At 54.1% G+C, this 20,863-nt stretch overlaps 2 protein-coding genes across 5 annotated transcripts in view; one reads left to right on the forward strand and one right to left on the reverse strand.

The window, feature by feature from the left end:
* Nucleotides 1-309: 309 nt before the first annotated feature.
* Nucleotides 310-17,958, forward strand: FCSK (fucose kinase). 3 transcript variants are annotated; one of them, XM_080643746.1, is made up of 24 exons: nt 310-438; nt 5,925-6,029; nt 6,357-6,508; nt 6,637-6,687; nt 7,440-7,565; nt 7,866-7,938; nt 8,281-8,378; nt 8,759-8,839; nt 9,377-9,496; nt 9,665-9,836; nt 10,262-10,374; nt 10,932-11,033; nt 11,152-11,322; nt 11,733-11,797; nt 12,197-12,567; nt 13,227-13,437; nt 13,599-13,765; nt 13,854-14,075; nt 14,432-14,575; nt 14,735-14,854; nt 15,927-16,114; nt 16,200-16,299; nt 16,794-17,017; nt 17,194-17,958. In XM_080643746.1, exons 2-24 carry the CDS (start codon nt 5,948-5,950, stop codon nt 17,278-17,280), a joined length of 3,240 nt encoding a protein of 1,079 aa, XP_080499872.1. In that variant the 5' UTR covers nt 310-438; nt 5,925-5,947; the 3' UTR covers nt 17,281-17,958. The 3 variants fall into 3 exon arrangements, with proteins under 3 accessions (XP_080499872.1, XP_080499873.1, XP_080499874.1); XM_080643747.1 differs by lacking the exon at nt 16,794-17,017 and having other exon boundaries at nt 17,194-17,952; XM_080643748.1 differs by lacking the exons at nt 310-438; nt 6,357-6,508 and having other exon boundaries at nt 5,922-6,029.
* Nucleotides 17,959-18,257: 299 nt separating this feature from the next.
* The window catches only part of COG4 (component of oligomeric golgi complex 4), a 31,624-nt gene continuing 29,018 nt past the window's right edge, over nt 18,258-20,863 (reverse strand). Inside the window, exons 15-19 of one of the 2 annotated variants that reach the window (XM_080643480.1) lie at nt 20,428-20,520; nt 19,584-19,667; nt 19,252-19,353; nt 19,017-19,145; nt 18,258-18,806 (exon numbers count right to left, since the gene is read on the reverse strand). In XM_080643480.1, coding sequence (XP_080499606.1) covers nt 18,672-18,806; nt 19,017-19,145; nt 19,252-19,353; nt 19,584-19,667; nt 20,428-20,520 — 543 coding nt within the window. In that variant the 3' untranslated portion in view covers nt 18,258-18,671. The remainder of the gene's footprint in view (nt 18,807-19,016; nt 19,146-19,251; nt 19,354-19,583; nt 19,668-20,427; nt 20,521-20,863) is intronic. The other variant, XM_080643481.1, reaches the window with a different exon arrangement.

Below are 20,863 nucleotides of genomic sequence, written 5' to 3' on the forward strand. Positions count from 1 at the left end.
GAAAGCACTACCACTAACTGCTAATCCAACGGTAGCGGTTTAAGCTCAGGCAACATCTATGATTCTCCCTTCCCCCGCCCTGCTCCAGGATTTATTTTCTCGAGAGAAAAACAAGTCCCGGCCAGAAGGTTAAACAAACTCAAACCTGAAACCGCGAGTCCCAGAAAATGAGCCTATGTCTTTAAGACGCATTGGTTCCTCTGGGAGTTGTAGTTTTGTTGGTCAACGGAGCCACCTTGTCGCCTCGCCTTCTTTCTGGATCTGGTCACTCATTGCCCTTTTGGAAAGTGCTTGACCTGCGATAGGTGGGAGCAAGTTTTTTGGAGAGGACAAGCCAGGGCCGGTGGAAGGAGGGAAACTACATTTCCCAAGGTGCGCCGCGAAGGGACACACAGTCCCTCAGAAAAGCCGGCTGAGCCCAGCACCAGGCGGAGGCAGGTACGTGGGTCCACGCGTTTCCGCTTCGCACACCTCACTCCCCACTCGCCAATTCTTGGCCTAATCTCTGCGAGTGGCAGGACCGAGGCAGGGAATCTCCGAGAGCTCTGCTGGCGCCCCTGGGCACCCACTGGCTGTAGGGGGTGGGGGTCAGCAGGTCCTGCCACCCTTTTGCTTGGGTTTTGCAATGGGAGTTCCGAGAATTGGGAACGCTGGGAACAGGGAGGAGATACGGGCTCCAGGCCCTGCTCGTCCCAGAGGCAGGTAGGGTGCTGGATGCCTTCGCTGCTGATTTTGCTTTGAGGTCGCTTTTCCTGCCTCAGTGTGCCCCATCACTATGCACAAATCTCAGTTACAGCGAGTCCCCTCTTTATCCGCGGTTTTACTTTTACGATTTTAATTACCTTAGGTCTTCCATCGGAAAAATATTAAATGGAAATTCCAGAAATAAACAATGCATGCTTTAAGTTGTTTGAAGTTCTGAGTAGACTGATGAAGGCTTAAGACTCCCTCCTGCCTGGGACGTAAATCACCTCTTTGTCCCACATATCCCGGCTGTATATGCTACCAGCTGGTTAGTAACTTAGTAACTTTCTTGGTTATCGGATCCACTGTCAGGTATCGAAGTTCAGGTAACCCTTATTTGACTTGATAATGGCCCCATAGTGCAAGAGTAGTGGTGCTGGCCATTCAGTGGTACTGGTGTAGCCGTGAAGTGCTTCCTTTATGTGAGAAGGTGAGAGTTCTCGACTTACTAAGGAAAGAGAAAAAAATATGCTGAGGTTGCTAAGATCTATGGTAAGAATGAATCTTCTATCTGTGAAATTGTGAAGAAGGAAAAAGTAATCTGTGCTAGCTTTGCTGTCACTTCAAATTGCAAAAGTTACACAGCCGCCCTAAGGAATAAGTGCAACTTTAGTTAAGATGAAAAAGGCATTAAATTTGTTGGTAGAAGACATGAACAGAAAATGTGTTCTGATTGATGGCAACATGTTGTGCCCGAAAGCAGTGAGCCTATACAAAGACTTCAGCAAAGGGTCCCCTGAAAAGAGTGACACCAAGCCATTTACAGGAAGTAATATAAAAATTACGGGAGAGCCCTAGCCGGTTTGGTTCAGTGGATAGAGTGTGGGCCTGTGGACTGAAGGGTCCCAGGTTTGATTCCGGTCAGGGGCACATGCCCCTGTTGCGGGCTCGATCCCCAGTGTGGGGCGTGCAGGAGGCAGCCAATCAATGGTTCTTTCTCATCATTGATGTTTCTATCTCTCTCTCCCTCTCCCTTTCTCTCTGAAATCAATAAAAAAAATATTTAAAAAAATATGTGTGTGCTGTGAAGAAGCTGCTGCCACTTTTCCAGCAGAGGTTTACAAGTTGATTAAGGAGAAAGGATACCATCCAAAGCAAGTTTTTCTAGGTAGATTTGTATGGATAGGAAAAAACACAGCATATATAGGGTTCATACTATCCTTGGTTTCAGGCATCCACTGGGGGTCTTGGAATGTATTCCTCATGGATAAGGGGGGACTACTTTGCTTGCCTTTTGTGTAATTTACAGTGTCATTTTTACTCCCTATCCGTTTCCACTTTTTTTTTTTCTCCAGAAGGCAAATCAGATTCCTCCCTGTGCCTGTTTTTCCCTTGAAAGCTCTAAAATGAAAGGTCCCTGCCCTACCTTTCTCCAAATAGCATATGAAAAAGTCTTAATATTTTCCGTCCCTGATTTTCCTTCCCTACCCCAATTTTGGACAGCATGTGGCTGAGGATAGTAAATAGTATTTCCACTTGGCCTCAGCAGATCAAGTTCTATTAAAAGTGGGCAGAGCCCTGGCTGATGGCTCAGTTGGTTGGAGCGTCATCCCGTACACCAGAACATTGTGGGTTCGCTTCCTGGTCCGGGCACATACCAAACAGCTTCTCACATCAGTGTTTCTCTCTCTCTCCCTTTCTTTCTCTAAAGTCAATTAAAAAACAACAAACAAACACATATCCTCGGTGGGAAAAAAAGTGGGCAGAATATTGAAATAGAAGGCTATTTTTTTTCTTCTAAGTTTTCTGTACAGATGTCAGGTATGACAGAGGGCAGAGGCCCCAGGAGAGAGATGTCTTGTTCCTATAGGGTGGTTAAGAACCTGAACCTTAGACTTGGAAACACCTGTTCTGCCTGTACTAGCTGTTGACCTTGGGCAGACTATTCCATCTCTTTAAGCTGCAGTTTCCTTACCTATACCATGAGTGTGGTAAGATCCAATTCTTAGGGAGGACTACAGAGTAGGTCATATGAGCTGATACATCAATGCCTTTGGCACGGTGCCTGAAAAAAGCAGCCCCTAAGCATTAACTACAAGTCTCATTCCACCTTTTGTGTTATCATAAAATACCCTTTTGTCTGATCTGGCGAGGCATGCTCCTCAGCCTTGCTTGATTTCCCTGGGCCTGGCCTGATTATTATTATTTTTTAAAATATATTTTTATTGATTTCAGAGAGGAAGGGAGAGGGAGAGATAGAAACATTAATGAGAAACATTGATCAGCTGCCTCCTGCACGCCCCCTACTGGGGATCGAGCCCACAACCTGGGCATGTGCCCTTGGCCGGAATCGAACCCAGGACCCTTCAATCCGCAGGCCGACGCTCTATCCACTGAGCCAAATCGACTAGGGCTTCCCTGATTATTTTTCTTCTTCAGGATCATCTTTGACTCAGAGGATATTTCAGAGCCTTCATTCCTACCAGCTTCAGAGCCAAGTTAAACTCTCCTGCTTCCTTTCCCTGCTGGAGAGAACTACCATTCACTGAGCTCCTGCTGTGTGCCGCATATTTTACATCTTATTTAATGCTGGTAACAGCCCTAGGCGGTTGGTATTGTTGGCCTTAGTTTTCAGATTAGGAAATTGAGGCTCAGAGAGATTAAGTTATAAGAGGCGGAGATGGGGAGAGAGCCCTGGGGGCTGATTTCCAGCCCAGAACTGTTCCTCTGCCCCAGTCTCTAGTTGGGTGCAGTGCAGATAGGGCTGCCCTCCCTCCTCTGGCCATGACCTGTCATCTGCCCATGTCCCCTAGTCACTGTGCTGAGGCCAAGACTGAGCTCAGACTTTTGGACTGTCCTGGGGGCATTTCTTCCTTGCTCTCTTTTGTCACCTTTGCTTGGGACCAAACATCATTAGTACCATTACCTAAATAAAAATCAGAGAGACCCAGGTCCCGGTCATGGCGGTAGCATCTGGAAAATGGACAGAACACTTACCCTGCAGGGGTGTCGTGAGAATAAAAAATCATCATGTCTTAACTATGGGTCAGAGTGGGTGAGCCCACTTCTCATGGTTGTTATCATTAATGTCCTCCCCATTTCATTGCCACCTGAATGGAGCACTTTATATATATTTACTGCTTTTGTTCTTTTTTTTTCTGCCCTACACAGCAGGTTCGGTATAGTGGTTAAGAGAATGGACTTTGGAACAAAAATGTCTGAGTTCAGATTTTTATTTATTTATTAATTAAATTTACTGGGGTGACATTGGTCAACATGAACATAAAGGTGGTTCTATGGTGTGGGTTTCTATGTTACAATATCTGTGCATTGCACCGTGTGCCCACCATCCAAAGTCAGATCATCTGTCACCATTGAGTTCAGATTTGACTCTGCCACTTGCTAGCTGTGTGACCTTGGACATGTGACTCAGTCTCTCTGTGCCTCAGTTTCTTCATCTATTTTTCAGGATAAAGATAGTACTTTGTGCACATTAAGTTAGAGGTTCATACAGTGATTTTTCCTTTGACGGTGCCAAGAAGAAGATGATATTATACTCTCCATGTTGGTTCAGGTTCTTGGAGAAGCCGAGACCAAGATGGGGTTAGATTTATTGGGGGAGGGAAAACAAGGAGGGAACTGGAGGAAGCAGGGGAGTGATGGGCAGGAACAGTCTCAGACTGCAGTGAGGTTCTAAGAGTTTCTGTTAGGTGGGTGGGGAGTCCTGGGGCCAAGATTGCCTGTCAGAGTGTCCCTAAATTGCTGGAAGGGGTCTGTCTTCCTGGCCCTGCTGCGCAGAGTCATTGGTTGGGAGCATTTGGGAAGCATGGCCTCCATGTGAACAAGCTGGGGGACATTGGTCAATTACACTCCTGCTTCAGGAGGCCGGAGGGGGTAGGGGTGCCAAAGATAACAGGGTAAGTTGGTGGTCAAGCTGGAATCTCCCGCCACCCTTTTACTGGGAAGGCCATCTGGGCATCCCTGGGAATGCCTTTGCCCTCAGGAGCCTGGCCAAGATCTCAGCTCAGATTTCCCCTCTGGACTTCCCTCCTGGGCTGAGCAGGGAACAGAGCACTTTCTGTTAGTGGTGAGGCTTTCCCTGCAAGCTTGTGGGAGTGTGGGTGTTGCTAAGTAGTGGTGTCTGTCCACCGGTGGCAGAGGAGTCGGGCCTGAGAAGAAACTTGCTGAGGTGCCTCTGGGAAGGCATGCTGCTAGCGCCACCATCGCTCTGACACTGAGCTTTGGGGGTTGGAGGGAAGAGGTGGGGGTGGGCTGCTTCCTAGGACAGCAGTCGGGACTGTGCCAGAGGCAGATGCCAGGGCACTCCTGAGGACTTGTCTGCAGAGGTCTTGGGGAGGCCAGGGGCCCTGGAGTCAGATTGGTTTCCCGTCTGGTAGGAGAGAAATGTTGGGGAGATAGGAAGGGGTGAAGCCATAGCTTTGGCCTCACCTTCCCCTCACTTGCTCAGAGTGCCCGAAAGAAGATGGTGGCAGGTGGGGTGCAGCCTCTTTCAGGCGTGGAGCCTCTGGGAGGGCAGATCCTCCCCTGAAGTCCCTAATAGTGGGCACTGTTGGCACCCTGCCTAGATCCCTTGAACAGGCTGGTGCATTCCTCCCACAACTGTCCCCTTCTCCAGGGAATTCCCTTCAGCCTCAGGAGCCTGGGAGGTTAGGCCTTCCCTCCTCCCAGATCACAGCCAATGACAATGCTGAGGGGCCAGTGGTGCAGAAAGGGTAGGCCCTTGCTCCCCTTACTTCCTCTCCTGAGGAAATCATGTGCACCCAGAATAGAAAGTCAAAGACACACTTATCACATGACCCAGCAATCCCACACCGAGGTATCCACCTGGAGAGATGAAGTCTTAGGTTCATACTAAATTTGCACATGAATGTTTATAGCAGCTCTAAACATGGCTGTCAAAACCTGGAAACAGCCCAGATGACCTTCAGTGAGTGGATGGAGAAACAGACTGTGGAAGGTCCGTGCGAAGAAAGAACTACAGTGCTGATATGCACAGCCAACATGGATGAATCTCAGAGGCATGTTGAGTGAAAGAAGCCAATCTCAAAAAATTCCATTCCAACTCTAGCTATAGAGAACTGATTGATGATTGTCAAGTGTGACTGTAGTGGTGACCATAAGAATCTATGCAAGTGTTAAAATTCATAAAGCAATACAAAAATCAATTTTAGGGTATGATAACAGAAAATAATTCATGTACATCCCTATTTCTGCCTCAGGAAGCCCCTCAACTTTGGCTAGAATGGAGCAGCCCAAGGGGGTTGATTGGACAGTTATCATCCTGACATACCAGTACAAGGACAGTGTTGAGGTCTTCCAGAAAGGTAGGGGACCCTCCCTCCCTACTCTGCCCTAATGTAGGAACCCCTCCCCTTACCCCTATACCTCCTTTAGTTCAAACCTAGAGTCTGCTTCTTCCTAGCCATGTGACCTTTGACGTATCGTGTCACTTCATTGAGACTCGGTTCTCTCATCTGTAAAATGGGAATAATTGTACCTACCTCACAGAGTTGGGCAAAGAGCTAATGAGCTACTACATGAAAAGCTACTGAGTCAAAGATGAAATAATAATTATCAGTAGGTTTGCTTTAGTTGCTTGGGACCAGGGCTGGGAGGCTGGGGAACAGGTCCCAGCTGTGTTCTGACCACAGAGCTGGAAGTGCGGCAGAAACGAGAGCAGATCCCCGCCGGGACTTTGTTACTGGCTGTGGAGGACCCTGAGACGCGTGTGGGCAGTGGTGGAGCCACCCTCAATGCCCTGCTGGTGGCTGCTGAACATCTGAGTGCCCGGGCAGGCTTCTCTGTGAGTGCTCATGTCGCTCCTTTCGTACCTCAGTGGCTTTGTGTCAGGCCTCTCCCCAGACAAGAGGGTGCCATCCTTGGTGTCATCTGCCCAGGCCTCTGTCTATAGGGCTCTTCCACTCTTGACAGGTGGTCACCGCTGATGTCCTACAGTTGGCCTGGATCCTCATCCTGCACATGGTTAGTACGATGCTGGGCGGGGTGCCATGCAGAAGGCTGGAACCATCGATCCTCAGGGTTGGATAGGGGTGTGCTTGCAAGGTGTTTTTTGTGTAAATCCAGGAGAATTGGAGTCAGAATGGATCCAAGTATCCAAAAAATAGGAAACTGGCTAAATATAAATAGCATATCCTCCTGGTGGAATATTAGAAAGGGATTAATAAGTCCATTTTATTCTATGCATTGAAAGAGACTTCCCAGCTCTGTGACCTTGGGCAAGGCACTTGACCCTTTCTAGGCCTCAGTTTCCCCATCTGTAAAATCAGGATGGCGATGGTTCCTGCTTTGTGTGGATATGCTGAGATGATCCATTAAATGCTTAAAGCGGGACCTGCCTTTATAGAGTTCCCAATGTTTTTCCCCCAGTTTTACCTGTGTGTGTGTGTGTGTGTGTGTGTGTGTGTGTGTGTGAAGTTCTGTTGTTTCTACCTTTTCAGAATCTCATTTTTGTAAAAAATAAAATAAAAAATTAAAGAATATATGCATATAAGTCTGAAAGGATATACCTCAAAATGAGAGGAATGGTTACTATTCCTGAGAGATTTTCCTTTTGCATATCTGAATTTTCTAACTTTTTACTATAATCATGTACTTGGGAAAATTACATGAGAAAACATTCTAGCTTGATGACTTTACACCTTTGCACAGCTCCTGGGGTGTCCCCAGGCTCTCTGCCCCAAGGGCTCTTTCCCCTGTCCCTGCTTCCCCCATAGGGCCGAGACTTTCCCTTCGATGACTGTGGCCGGGCCTTCACCTGCCTCCCCGTGGAGAACCCCCAGGCCCCCGTGGAGGCTCTGGTCTACAACCTGGATCACTTGCTGGACATCATGACCTATCAGGTGAGGCCAGCAGGTGCCTTAGGGCCTTGTTCCTCCCTCATTGCACCATCAGCTATAGCCTGTCCTGGCTCAGATGGGATGCCAGGAAGAATGGCTTTGGGGGAACCTAGAGTTAGAGCTTTAGGAAATTAGTGTTGGCAAAACTGGAGGGAGGTGTGGTCCCAGGAGGTGGGCAGGAGGGTCTGGGAAGGCCCCTGTTACCTCAGAGTCTCCCTAGAGCAGGGGGACAGGCTCGACACTGGGCTGTGTGGGAGCAGAGGAAGGGCTGGGCCAGGCCAACATCTGCACTCTCTCCCGCAGCTGGGCCCAGGCTCCCCGCCAGGTGTGTGGGTCTGCAGCACCGACATGCTGCTGTCTGTTCCTCCCAACCCAGGTGAGCCTGAGAAGGCTTGGGACCTCCTCCCTTGCAGTGGCCAGAGCGGGGCTGTGCCTGTCCTAGCTCACCATTTCTGGGCCTGGCCCACTGCCCTATTCAGAAGGGAAGCTGTTGAATGGAGACACCAGCCCTGCCCCTTCTGCCCTCCAGGGCTGTGGTAGAACTTTGGGAGGGGAGGCATTGTCATTCTCCCAGAGGAATGTCCATTTGGCTCGGGAACCATCTTTTCATTGTAGAGATGCCCAGATGCCCCTGCCCTGAGCTCTTATCTTTACCTGGTTGGGGCCTTCTGCCTTGGGTTGGGACCCCCAGGGAGGCTCCTGACTTCTCTGCTCACAGGGATCAGCTGGGACGGCTTCCGGGGAGCCAGAGTGATCGCTTTTCCAGGAACCACAGCCTACGCCCGGAACCATGGTGTCTACCTCACTGACGCCCAGGTAGTGCCCCTGTGGCAGTGGCACGGGCCACTGAGCTGGGCTGGGATGGCCTCCTGGTCCTGTGCTCTGGGCAGCCTCTTGCCCTGGACTTGCTGGTACAGTCTGGATTCGGAGGAGTTTCCTTTATGGCAACAGCTCTCACGCTCACTGAGTCTTTCACCAAACTTGCATTGCACATGGCCCCTGTGCCAGGTTCTGTGCTGGGGCGGGGCTGGGAAGACATGCAGGCCCCTCTACTGTTGTGTGGGACAGTGTTCCTGGGAGCATGCTGGTACCTGTCAGATATGCACCTGGGTTTTCACGGGAAACACCCTTGCTGTGTCCCTGTTCCTGATCGTCCTTGGTCCCCTTCCCTAACTCTGTTTTCTCCCCCGACACAGGGCTTCGTTTTAGACATTTACTACCAGGGCAGCGAGGCGGACATACAGCGGTGCGCCAGGCCTGATGGGCGGGTGCCACTGGTATGGCTGCTGCCCAGGTTGGGGGGCTTTGGGGACCCCGTGGAAAAGGGAGGGTTTGCCTTCCTGCTCAGGAAAGAGCTCTACTCCTAGAAGATTCCAGGGCAGGATAGAACCAGAATCTGTGGTGGAGGAGCAGGTGGAGCCAGAATCTGAGGAAAGGGTCTTGTCCTGAACGGGAAAGGCTAGAACAAGAACGCGGGAAAGTTCAGGAATGCATTGGGAGGAAGTCTGGAGGCCGACTTGGGGGCTCCTTCTAGAATGAAGGACAAGGATCCGAGTGGTAGGTAAGGGTCTGGGACCAGATCAGGGGATGGTAGAGAACTAGGTTTGGGAGGAGGCCTGAAAACTGAGAAGGTGCCTGTTCAGGGGACCCCCTCCAGGAAGCCTGGAATCTGGGTGCAGGAGTGGTCCCGAAGATGAAGGACTCTGCCTGGCATAGCAGCCAGCCTTCGGGTCCATCTTTATGTGTCTTCCCCAACTCAGGCTCAAGCCTGACCACAGGGTCCCCCCACCTGACCCTCATGGGGGCTCCTCCAGGTCTCCGGAGTCGCCTTTTTCTCTGTGGAGACTGCTGAGCACCTCCTGGCCACTCACGTGAGCCCACCCCTGGATGCCTGCACCTACATGGGTTTGGACTCTGGAGCCCGGCCTGTCCAGGTGACTGAGGGTGGAGGCTGGGGGCCCTGGCCTGGGGGAAAGGCCCTGACACTGGCTCTGTGACCTCAAGCTGGCTGCTTCCCCTCAGGGTCCGTGTCTCTGGGGATGGGACTGCCCCAGTTTGGCCTAGGAACCCCCCAATAGCTGTGCTTCCTATCCTTGTCCCAGCTGTCTCTATTTTTCGACATCCTACTGTGCATGGCCCGGAATGTGAGCAGAGAGGACTTCCTGGCGGGGCGGCCTCCGGAACTGGGGCAAAGCAACGCAGACGTCGAGGGTTATCTTCAGGTTGCTCGGGCCAAGCTGTGGAGGGAGCTTCGTGATCAGCCCCTCACCATGGGTGGGTGCTGCCTCTCGGCTCCTTGGGTAGGGAGACCACAGAGTGAGGACCCCCTACCCAGAGATACAAGGCTGCCTCCTGCTTGGTCCCTGGGCTCTTGGACCAGGCAGGTCTAGTGCATGTATCAGCCAATTGTCCTCTCCCAACCCAGAGGCCTGATACCCCCGTCTCTCCCCCCTCCCCCCAATAACTCTCTACCTTTTGTCTCATTCCTGGGCTCCAGTCCTAGGCTTTCCATTTTCTAGCTGTGTGACTTTGGGCAGGTTACTGAGCCTCTCTGGATTTTAGCTTCCCCATCAGCACAATGGGCTCTTTGCTAGGCCTGCCTCCAGGGCCTGATGAAGATGTGTCTTCTGGCTGGAGGCCTGGCTGGGCTCAGAGCAGCAGCAGGCATAGGGGTGGGGTCATTGCTTGTATCTTTACAGCATATATCCCTGATGGCAGCTACAGCTATATGACCACCTCGGCCAGTGAGTTCCTGCTCAGCCTCACATCTCCCAGGGCTCCTGGGGCCCAGGTCGTGCACTCCCAGGTGGAGGTAAGACCAGCAGAGGTGCCTGAGGACAGGTGGGATAGGGGCTCCTAGAAAGGGAAGGAATGGTCCACGCTTGGAACAGATCACCCAGGAATACAGATGTCATTATCCCCATTTGGTGCGAGGCAGTGGAGGCTCAGACAGGTTAAGTAACTTGCCTAAGGCCACAGAGCCAGGAAGTGGTCACGTCAGGAGTCTACATCCAGGTCTGCCTGATGGAGAAGCTAGAGAAGACCCCAACCCTTTCTTTGGGGACTGCTTGGGGAGACAAGCACATTTGAGGTGATGGGCCTGGGTCAGTGCCATGGTGCTGAGGAAGGAGACAGGTAGATTTCCGAGGTTGCCCTCCGAGTGGTGGGGGTACCTGGACTGGTGGGAGAGGTTTTCTGGGGAAGCTGCCATGTGGTGGGACCTCCATTACTGAGTTCAGACTTCTCTGGGGGACTGTGCAGGAGAGCTCGCCCCTGGGAGCAGCGTGAACGGGTGGGATGAGAGTCAGCCTGAAACTGGGGCCAGGGCAGGTGTAGAGGGCGCTCACGACCTTCTCCCTGGCTGCTCAGGAGCTGCAGCTACTGGGGGCTGGGAGCTCTGTGGTCAACTGCCTGCTGGAGGGCGCCGTCCGACTGGGTCCTGGGAGTGTCCTGCAGCACTGCCATCTCCAGGTGAGGCCTGAGAGCAGGGGCAGAGGGCAGGCAAGGCTGTGGGGGCCAGGCCCTGTGTGTATGGGGGGTGCCTGGAGCGGCACTGCCCCCTCAGGATGCCTGCCCTCTCCCTTGCCAGGGCCCCATTCACATCGGCACTGGTTGCTTTGTGAGTGGCCTGGACACGGCCCAGTCTGAGGCGCTACACGGCCTGGAACTGCACGATCTTGTCCTGCAGGGGCACCACGTGCGGCTGCACGGAGCCCCTGTTCGTGCCTTCACTCTCGTTGGACGTCTGGACAGCTGGGAAGTAGGTGCCCATCTTCAGGCTTTGGGGAGCCCAGGGACCCCAGCCCAGTTTCCACTCCACTGCAGGGCTCGCTGAGCGCTGGCCTGAGGGATAGGCTGTAGCCAGTAGAGTCTCGCCATGCCTTTATCTCTCTCCTCAGCTGCTCTGCGAGGCTGGAGACTGAGGTTCATAGAGGGAGGTGACCTGCCTTGGGCTGCAGAGCCAATTATAGTGAATTGGGCCTAGAACCAGGATTCTGCGCCAGGTTCTTGGCACCTGGGCAGGATCGCTGAGCTCCAGGGCTTGACACTGTTTCAGAAGCTGCTTTCATATGAGCAAGTCTCTCCTCCTGTCCCCTCTGGTCTTAGTGTCCCTGACCCCTCCCTTCCTGTGGTCCCCGAAGCCCTGACTGCTTCCTCCACTTCCCCCAGAGACAGGGGACAGGAACATATCTTAACATGTCCTGGAATGAGTTCTTCCAGAAGACAGGCATTCGGTAAGATTGATGGCTTCCATGGGCCTCTGGGCCTCGGCAGCCAGGGCGGCCGCTTCTTCCAGGCTCATCTCTGCCTCAGCCCCAGAGCAGCACCTGCCCTCCCACCAGCCCTGGGGTCTGGGGTAGTTTGGGGCAGTCTGATCCTCCCCAGCACTTTCCCCCCTAATTCCTGCCTGTGCTCAGGCTTTGGGATTTTGTTCAGAGGCCTGGGAAAGGGGGCAGGGCAGTTCGTTTCCCTCCCTAAATTGCCTGCTTGTGCCATCTAGAGGAATTTGTCCTGTCCCCCCCTTCCCCACCCCCCATGAATTGGCCAGTCCCCAGTTGACGGGCAGTCAGGCCTTGGGAAGGAAGCAGGAGCCCAGGTTTCCCTCCTGCTAACATGCCTTCTCCCCACATCAGAAACTGGGACCTGTGGAACCCAGACACGCCCCCCACAGAGCGTTGCCTTCTCAGTGCCCGCCTCTTTCCTGTGCTCCACCCCTCGAGGGCCCTGGGGCCCAGGGACATGCTGTGGATGCTAGACCCCCAGGAGGATGGGGGTGAGGCCCTGTGGGCCTGGCGGACCTCCTGGCGTCTGTCCTGGGAGCAGCTGCAGCCTTGTCTGGACCGGGGTGCCACATTGGCCTCCCGCCGGGACCTGTTCTTCCGCCAGGCCCTGCTTAAGGCGCGCAAGGTGCTTGAGGCCAGGCAGGACCTCAGCCTGCGCCCGTTGATCCGGGCCACTGTCCGCGAGGGCTGCCCTGGGCTCCTGCTGGCCACGCTGGACCAGGGTGAGTTGCTGGGTTTCTGTGTGGGGAAGCGAGACCCAGCATCACCAGCCCTACCTGCTCTCTGGGTTGATGGCAGGAGGTGGGAGACTTCAAAGCAGGGGAGAGACACAGTGGAGTTTGCTTTCAGGTTCCTGGGAGCTTCATTCTTGTCAGTAGGGAGTTTGATGAGAGGCTGAGGCCTGGGCCGGAGCCTCTGGGTCCAGTGAGCATCAGCAAACCCTACATGTTTTGTACTGGGTGCCAAAACGTAGGTGCCAGAGCCCCAGCAGATGTGGCAGGCTCTCTCAGGCAGCACCTCATTAATGATCCCAGTGATTGTGGAAAGTGATTCCTATTGAAGTTATCCACCTATAGCCACACAGCTGGTGGGGTGGCACTGAGACCGAACACAGGCAGTTTGACCCTGAGTCTGAGTTCTTAACCACTCTGGGCCACCTGGGTGGGGGTAAAGAGGCACAGCTGGGCTGGGCTGGGGCTGGCAGGATGAGAACTTTGCCAAGCAGAGGAGTGGGGTGTGCATTCACAGGCGAGGGTACATCTTGGGCAAAGTGAAGAGGTATGAGGGATCAGGCATGTTTGGGGGCTGTTGAACAGTCTCTTGGGGAAGAGGGCATTGGGGGTGGGTCCCATCCCAAACCACCTGGCTTCTGGTCCCTCAGTTGCAGCGGGTGCAGGGGACCCAGGCGTGGCGGCCCGGGTGCTGGCCTGTGTGGCAGACGTACTGGGCTGCATGGCAGAAGGCCAAGGTGGCTTACGGAGTGGGCCGGCTGCCAATCCTGAGTGGATTCGGCCCTTCTCGTACTTGGAGTGTGGAGACCTGGCTGGAGGTGTGAAGGCACTTGCCCAGGAGCGGGACAAGTGGCTGAGCAGGTGGGTGCTAATGATGTCAGAACCCTGGAGAAGCCCCTCATCATTCTTATAGGTGCAAACCCAGAGAGAGGTGGGGCCCAAGGAAGTCAGGACCCCAAACCCAGGCAGCCTGCCTCCAGCTTGGGGCTCCATGCCGCCATCTCTCCCTTTCCTCTTGGCAGGCCAGTCCTGTTAGTGCGAGCTGCTCGCCACTACGAGGGGGCTGGGCAGATCCTGATCCGCCAGGCTGTGATGTCCGCCCAGCACTTTGTCTCCACGGAGCCTGTGGGGCTGCCGGCACCTGGGCAGTGGGTGGTGGCTGAGTGCCCAGCTCGCGTGGATTTCTCTGGTAAGCCCCTTGGAGGGGGGTGAGGGTAGCCACCCCAGAGCTGGGCAGGCAGCCCCCTGACCAGGTTGGTCTTGTTCAACTGCTGCAGGAGGCTGGAGTGACACGCCACCCCTTGCCTATGAGCTTGGTGGGGCAGTGCTGGGCCTGGCTGTGCGAGTGGATGGCCGCCGGCCCATTGGGGCCAGGGCTCGCCGCATCTGGGAGCCTGAGCTGTGGCTGGCAGTGGGGCCTCGGCGGGATGAGATGGCCATGAAGATAGTGTGCCGGAGCCTGGAGGACCTGAAGGACTACTGCCAGCCCCATGCTCCAGGTCAGGGCACCCAGGACATCTGCTGGTGGGAGGGGCACACATAGCTAGCTGGGGGGTAGGGCAGAACCCTGGAGACCCTGATGGCCATGGGGGCCTGGCTTGAGGGCTAGCCATTCAGCTTGAGGAGCCCCGAGGTCTCCTTGCCCAGGTGCGTGCAGCTACAGGAGGTAGAGCTGGCACATTTGCCCATGTTGGGGAGCCCAGAGGTCTTTTTGGGACTTGGGGATGGGGCTTGCACTGCTGCTGGGCTTTTGTCCCCTAGATGAGCCCCTAGATGGGAAATAGTGGAGGTGGGTGGTATGTCTGCTTCTGCCTTTGGAGACCAAATGCCTTGCTGGGTGCTGGTCCCTCCGCAGGGGCCCTGCTGAAGGCGGCCTTCATCTGTGCGGGGATCGTGCACGTCAGGTCCAAGCTCTCGCTGAGTGAGCAGCTGCTGCGCACCTTCGGGGGCGGCTTCGAGCTGCACACCTGGTCTGAGCTGCCCCATGGCTCTGGCCTTGGTGAGTGAGCCCTGTCCTGCTGCCAACCACTCCATCCCTGCCCTCCAGCCTCTCCTTCCTTCCTCCTCACTACCCCTGCCCAACAGACCAAGGGGGTGGGGCAGGTCTGGGCTGCGCAGAGGTGTTTTATGCCCGATTGACCTCTTCCCTGCCCTGCAGGCACCAGCAGCATCCTGGCGGGCACTGCCCTGGCCACCTTGCAGCGGGCCGCAGGCCGGAAGGTGAGCAGGGAGGCCCTGATCCACGCAGTGCTGCACCTGGAGCAGGTGCTCACCACAGGTATGGGACTGCCCCTGCTGGGAGGGAGGTCACTGGCACTTTCCCAAGCTTCCGGGGCTCCCTGGGCTTGCCGACAGCCACATAACTGCTGTTCCTCAAATGGTTAGAGCTTCTTTATCACTCTGACCTCTGGAGATGTTCAACTTGAAATATTTCTACTTAAAAGGAGCTGATGTTTTAGGAGCACCTAGAAATTCTGTGCTATACCTTTCATGTGTATTAGGTACTTGTTTCTTCCTCATGACTTTGTTGCCACCCAGGACTGTCCCTTAGGGTGGGGCAGGGCAGAATGGGTTTGTAGCAGGGGACAGGACCTTCAGCCTGCCTTCCCAACCAACTTGCCCCTCCCTTGGGCTATGGTCATTTGTGCCCACCTCCCCTTCCTGCCAGCCATGTGGGGGGCACTGAGGGCCCAGAACATGGCTGTGATGACAGGCTTCTCCCTCTTCTCGCCACCATGGCCCCTTGGAATCCATGCCCAATGGGGAGCACCTAGAGGTTTGTTGGCACAATCCTAGGGTGCTGTGGTCACCCAGGATGCCAGGCTTCATCCCCATCGTGATTCTGGGCAGGAAACTGTCACAAAGATGTACAGATGCCAGTTATGCCACCTTTCCCGGTCCCTTTGCAGCCCACCCCCTCCTTTTGTTGTAATGACTCACATCCCTTAACAGGTAGTTATTAGCAAGAGGGGCAAATAGGGAGGCCTTTCTAGTTTTCTTCTGAGATGTACCAAACCCTTCATTTGGTCAATTGACAACTATTGAGTATCCAACTCAGTGTTGGACCCTGGGGATAAAATGAACTAATATAGGGCCCTTGCTCTCAAAAATTAAATGGTCTATTAGGGACAGACATTAATCAATAGCCACTCAAGCTGGGTTCTGGAGTGAAATCCTCTCTTGCTGGGCTCATCCTGCTCCCAAGGCTGGTGACAGAAGCTGGACAGCTCACTTGGTTCAGCTGGAGTTGGGGGAAGCTATCTTGCCCCACTGGTTCCTGCCAGAGCCTGGGCTGGGAGAGAGAAGTTGGGCCAGACAGGCTCCAAGAGTGATGGACTCTGGGTTCACAGGAGGTGGCTGGCAGGACCAAGTGGGTGGTCTAATGCCTGGCATCAAGGTGGGGCGCTCCCGGGCTCAGCTGCCACTGAAGGTGGAGGTGGAAGAGGTCACTGTACCTGAGGGCTTTGTCCAGACGCTCAATGACCACCTACTCCTGGTGTACACTGGCAAGACCCGCCTGGCGCGGAATCTGCTGCAGGTGAGCCTCAGCCCCAGGAGGAAGAAGGGAGGCAGAAGCTCAGCAGGGCCCAGCCCTTCATTGCACCCTCCTGCCCCATCTGCAGGATGTGCTGAGGAGCTGGTATGCCCGGCTGCCTGCTGTTGTACAGAATGCCCACAGCCTAGTGCGGCACACGGAGGAGTGCATGAAAGCCTTCCACCAAGGTGCGGTGCTTCTTCCCAGGGGCAGGGCACCAGGAGTGAGGGTCTTGTCGCCCATGGGTCTAAGGCCAGGGGCCTTTTCAGGCTGGCACAGGCCCCAGGTGTTAGGCCCCCGGGGCAGAAGCCTACTATCTGTCCTCCCTAGGGTCTCACTTAGGTGGGAGCCATATCTCAGGACAATACCTGCATCATGGGGAAGGTCTCCAGTCCTATCTACCAAGAAGCAGGTGGGGGAAGAGGCTGGGCCCTTTAACCGAGTGCCAGGGAGTCAGAGCCAAGCAGGCTTCAAGTGAGTGGCTGTATCATTCACTGAACACTGCTGGGCACCATGTCAGTTTTATGTGCATGGGTCCTCAGACAACCCTGTGAGGTGGTCTTTACTACTCCTGTTTCCAGCCCCTGGTTGAGCAGCACCTCTTGGCACTTTAGTCGATAAATGGGCATTGACAGAATATTCTGGGTCAGGCATGCCTTTCCCTTCTCTGCCCCCACCCCAGGAAGCCTGCCTCTGCTGGGCCAGTGCCTGACCTTATACTGGGAGCAGAAGAAGCTCATGGCTCCAGGCTGTGAGCCCCTTGCTGTGCGGCGAATGATGGATGTCCTGGCCCCCCACGTGTATGGCCAGAGCCTGGCAGGGGCAGGCGGTGGGGGCTTTCTCTATCTGTTGACCAAGGAGCCAAAGCAAAAAGAGGCTTTGGAGGCCATGCTGGCCAAGACTGAGGTACCTGATGGTGTTGGGTATGATAATTGGTGGGGGGCAGGAGCCTTCACTGTGGCCCACTGGCTAACTAGGGGCTACAGCTACATGTCCCCCTGGCCTTGCAGCCTCAGGTCAGCCTCCAGAAGACCACAGATTTGCACAGAGCCCTTTACACACTTCTTGTCATTTGCTCCCAGGGCCTCGGGAACTACAGCGTCCACCTGGTAGAAGTGGACACTCAGGGCCTGAGCCTGCAGCTGTTGGGGAGTGAGAACTCAACCTGATGCCCCTTCCCATGAGGCTTGTCCCTCAGCAAGAGGAGAAAACCTGGAGCTACAGCAGCCCCTCCCTTCAGAGCACTCAGCCTCCGACTCCCCACCTACCTCTTTATGGATCTGCTCGCAAAGGAAGCCGACTTGAGTTTGGGCCCAGCCCCCGGTGAAAGAGACACCACGCTTGGGAACAGGACTGTGACCTCTTGATTAACTGTGGCCTAGGCTTGGCCTCTGCTCCATCTGGACATAGGAAGGTCCTAAGCTCAGTGTCCTTTGTGGCCTTTACCAATCCCGTGGCCCAGCTGGGGCCTTGACCTCCTTACTCTTGATGGGGGCCCTGGAAGGGGATGACAACCAGCCCTAGCAGAAGCTGGGTCCCTTGGTAAGGCTGACCCTGAAGAGGCCCTTTGAGGCTTTTCCTGTGGCCTTCCTTAGAGGCTGGGCTTTTGCCTGAATAGACTTCATGTTCAGTACTCACTCCCAGGCTGACTTGATGGGGGAGTGGGAGTAGGGGTGGGGTGGGGGTCCAGACCCATGTCTGTGGAAGTGAGCCAGTGTAGTCTACAGCCAGTCACTGCCAACTCAGGCCTTAACCTGTACCATGGACTGTGCCATGTGGCCCAGAGCCTATGGGCAGTAGGTTTTCAGGACTGTGACCATCTTGGAATAAACCGAATCTGCCCTTTGAGGTTGTCCTCATAGAGCTCTTTTGTTCCTGCCAGGAGGAATTCCCACCTCCCCTGGCACTGTGGGAAACTGCCCTGGGGATGATCCAGCTTCTGGTGCTGAGGGCCCAAGAGGGGAATGAGAGTCCAGGGTCAGGTGAGTCACCAGCTGTCAAGTGGGTCCTGGCAGGAGCTCTATGCCACTCTGGGTGTGGAAGGAGGATGAGGCTTTAGGCTTTTGCGTTCACATTTCAGTGCAACTGGTACACCTGTCTTGCCCTGTAGCACCCAGCCCTCCCTGAAAACAGCACACTGGCATTTCTCCGAGGAGTCTCTTTAATCAGAGTGGACATAATATCACATCCTCTTCTCGGAGTAAACCTAATTCTTTAGGTCCCTAGATGCACCCAAATCCTTTAGGGCTGACAGTCTGTTTGCTGCAGTGTCCGGGGGGGAGGGGGGGAGAGCATGACCACCATGGAGAAGGCTGGCCTGTGTTGACTTGCCCACCCATTAGGAGCCCAGGGAGACCCACCCCTTGGTGGGCAGAGGGTACTCCCAAAGCACCACCCAGCTCGGTCTGAGGGCAGAGTGGAGTGAGTCATTGCCTTGTTTCCCTGCTGCCAATGGTGGAACAGTCTGGGCTGTCAGAGCTCTCCTCATGCCAGACAGTCTTGCTCAGCTCCTTGGCTGTGGCCACTTAGTGTGATAGGCCAAGTGGGCTCACCCTGGCGGCTATAGGCGCAGCCTCTTGATGTCCTCATTGCGGAAGTCTATGCGTAGAGCCAGCACCTGACGCACTTCAGCAGGGGTGAGGCGCCATGTCAGTGGGCCAGAGTTGGCGCCCCAGTAATCTAGAATCTCAGTCACCTGTGGGAAGAACAGAGCCAAGTCAGCCAGGAGGGGGCTATCCTGAGGGAAGGCCTTGGCTCCACCAGGTTCAGAACAGTGGAGCCCAGGAAGAAGGTTCCTGGCAGGGCTGGGCTGCTGGCATTTTGGTGGAGTGGCTGGCATCCAAATGTAGTCTATGCTCTCTTCCCAGACACCTTTCCCTGGTTAGGCTGAGGGGACCCCACATACCCGCTCCAGATTGAGGATTGTAGCCATCTGGGAGAGCCGGGCAAACTTGTCTCGGATGGTCCAGGTGGTCACCGTGGTAAGGTAGGCAATGAGTGACCTCAGCTCCTTGTCAAACTGCAGACCGCCCAGCTGCAGGGGGAACATAAGCCCAGTCACTGTTCAAGGATGCAAATGATAGGACCCATCTTCCTCAAAGGAGAAACAGAGCTGGGGACCTGTACTCCCTTGACCTTACCCGGTTGAAGGTGGATTTCAGCACCACTCTCTCCAATTCGACTGCAACAAAGCTGGTCATGAGGCTGGTCAGATTGTCATAGATGACTGGAGACAGGCCGGCCTACACACACAGGCTAGACATCAGCGGGAGCCCCACCTATCCCTCTGCCTACACAGTGGAGTTTTTGGGCGGTAGGGACAGTCACATGAAGCCATCAAGGAGTGTTTCTACAGGCTGGGACTTGGGAGGGCTTTCAGGGTTCCCAGCAGGAGTGTGATGAGGAGCCGCAGGCTGCTGATTTGGGCAGATGTGGGTAATTCCATAAGCTGGTTGCTAGAGCCCCTGCTCACCTTAAACTCAGCCATTTGCTGCTCCAGGTTAAGGATAAACTGTTGCACCCAAGGGTCGTTGGCCTCATAGTCATTGAATTCTTCCTATTGTTAGGAAGCAAGACGTGTCACTGGGGGCTTCTCCAAGAAGAACCATTTACCCCTACCCACTTCCACCCTTCTAACAGAAAAGGTTCTTCTTCCCCAGTAGCTTTTGACTCATCCACCTTAAAACCAGCTTGGACATCGCAGCTGGCAGTGACTGCTGCTACTTCTGCACAACACTTCCCACTGGCAAATGGCCTTGGCCTATAGCCATGGCCCACACAATATGGTAAAGTTCCTGGCATTTTACTCACTCTTGCATCTCATGTTCTATAGCAGGGGTGGGGTGGGGAATCTCTGGCCTGCGGGCCCTATAAGGCCTGAGAAATCATTTAATCTGGTCTTGCTAAGGCATTAGGGGTGAGTTAATTAAATGCTTGACAAAATATAGCATGCTAATTTTTAAGTTGATAACTTTGTATGGCCCACAAATGAAGCTATAAATATCCAAACGGCCCTTGGCATAAAGAAGATTCCCCACCCCTGTTCTATAGGAATAAAATCCTTAGATTAAAAAAAGAAAAAAGAGCCTCAATAAGACGATATGTCAGGTCAAGGCAAACTCCCTTTAAATGTTTTTCTGAACCCTTCTGACAACAGGAACAGCCTGTTTCCTGGGAGGAACTTAGGCTATGGGGGTGAGGGAAGTGGGCCTGAGAACTAGACTAGTCTGTTTAGACAGTTCCACTGCCCTCCAGCTGGGGGAGAGGGGAACAAGAGGGTAATCCTGAGCTTGATGGCTGCCTGTGGTCAGGCTTACCTCCTCAATGTTGTGGGAAACAGAGAGAAAGGTGTTGATCCAAGGCTGCACCTGTGGCTTGATTGCTGTGTTGTTTAGCTCTGTCAGCCCTTCCTGCAAAGTACAAGTATCAGACCCAGAAGGCACCCCTCCCACCCCCCGCTCCTTTCCTTTCTCCAGCTCCATCCTTGACTGCCAGGGCATTCTTCCAGCTCTGAGACTATCTGTAGGCCTTGTTTGAAGTGTAACGGATAATGCTGATAAAAGAGGCCAGGAACACCAGTTCCTTTCCAGATCTGTGCCAATTCAGGTCCAGGCCAGAGATAAGGCCTAGAGGCTGGTGTGTACAACAAGCATGTCAAACTCTAAGGCTAACACGGGCCAAATAAACAAGGTTTAAGTTTATGTGGGCCGCAAAAAAACAAAAGCTTCAATTTTCATAGAAATGTAGGTTTAT

The sequence above is a fragment of the Plecotus auritus genome (genome assembly GCF_963455305.1).
Source record: "Plecotus auritus genome assembly, chromosome: 10".
Classification (NCBI taxonomy): domain Eukaryota; kingdom Metazoa; phylum Chordata; class Mammalia; order Chiroptera; family Vespertilionidae; genus Plecotus; species Plecotus auritus.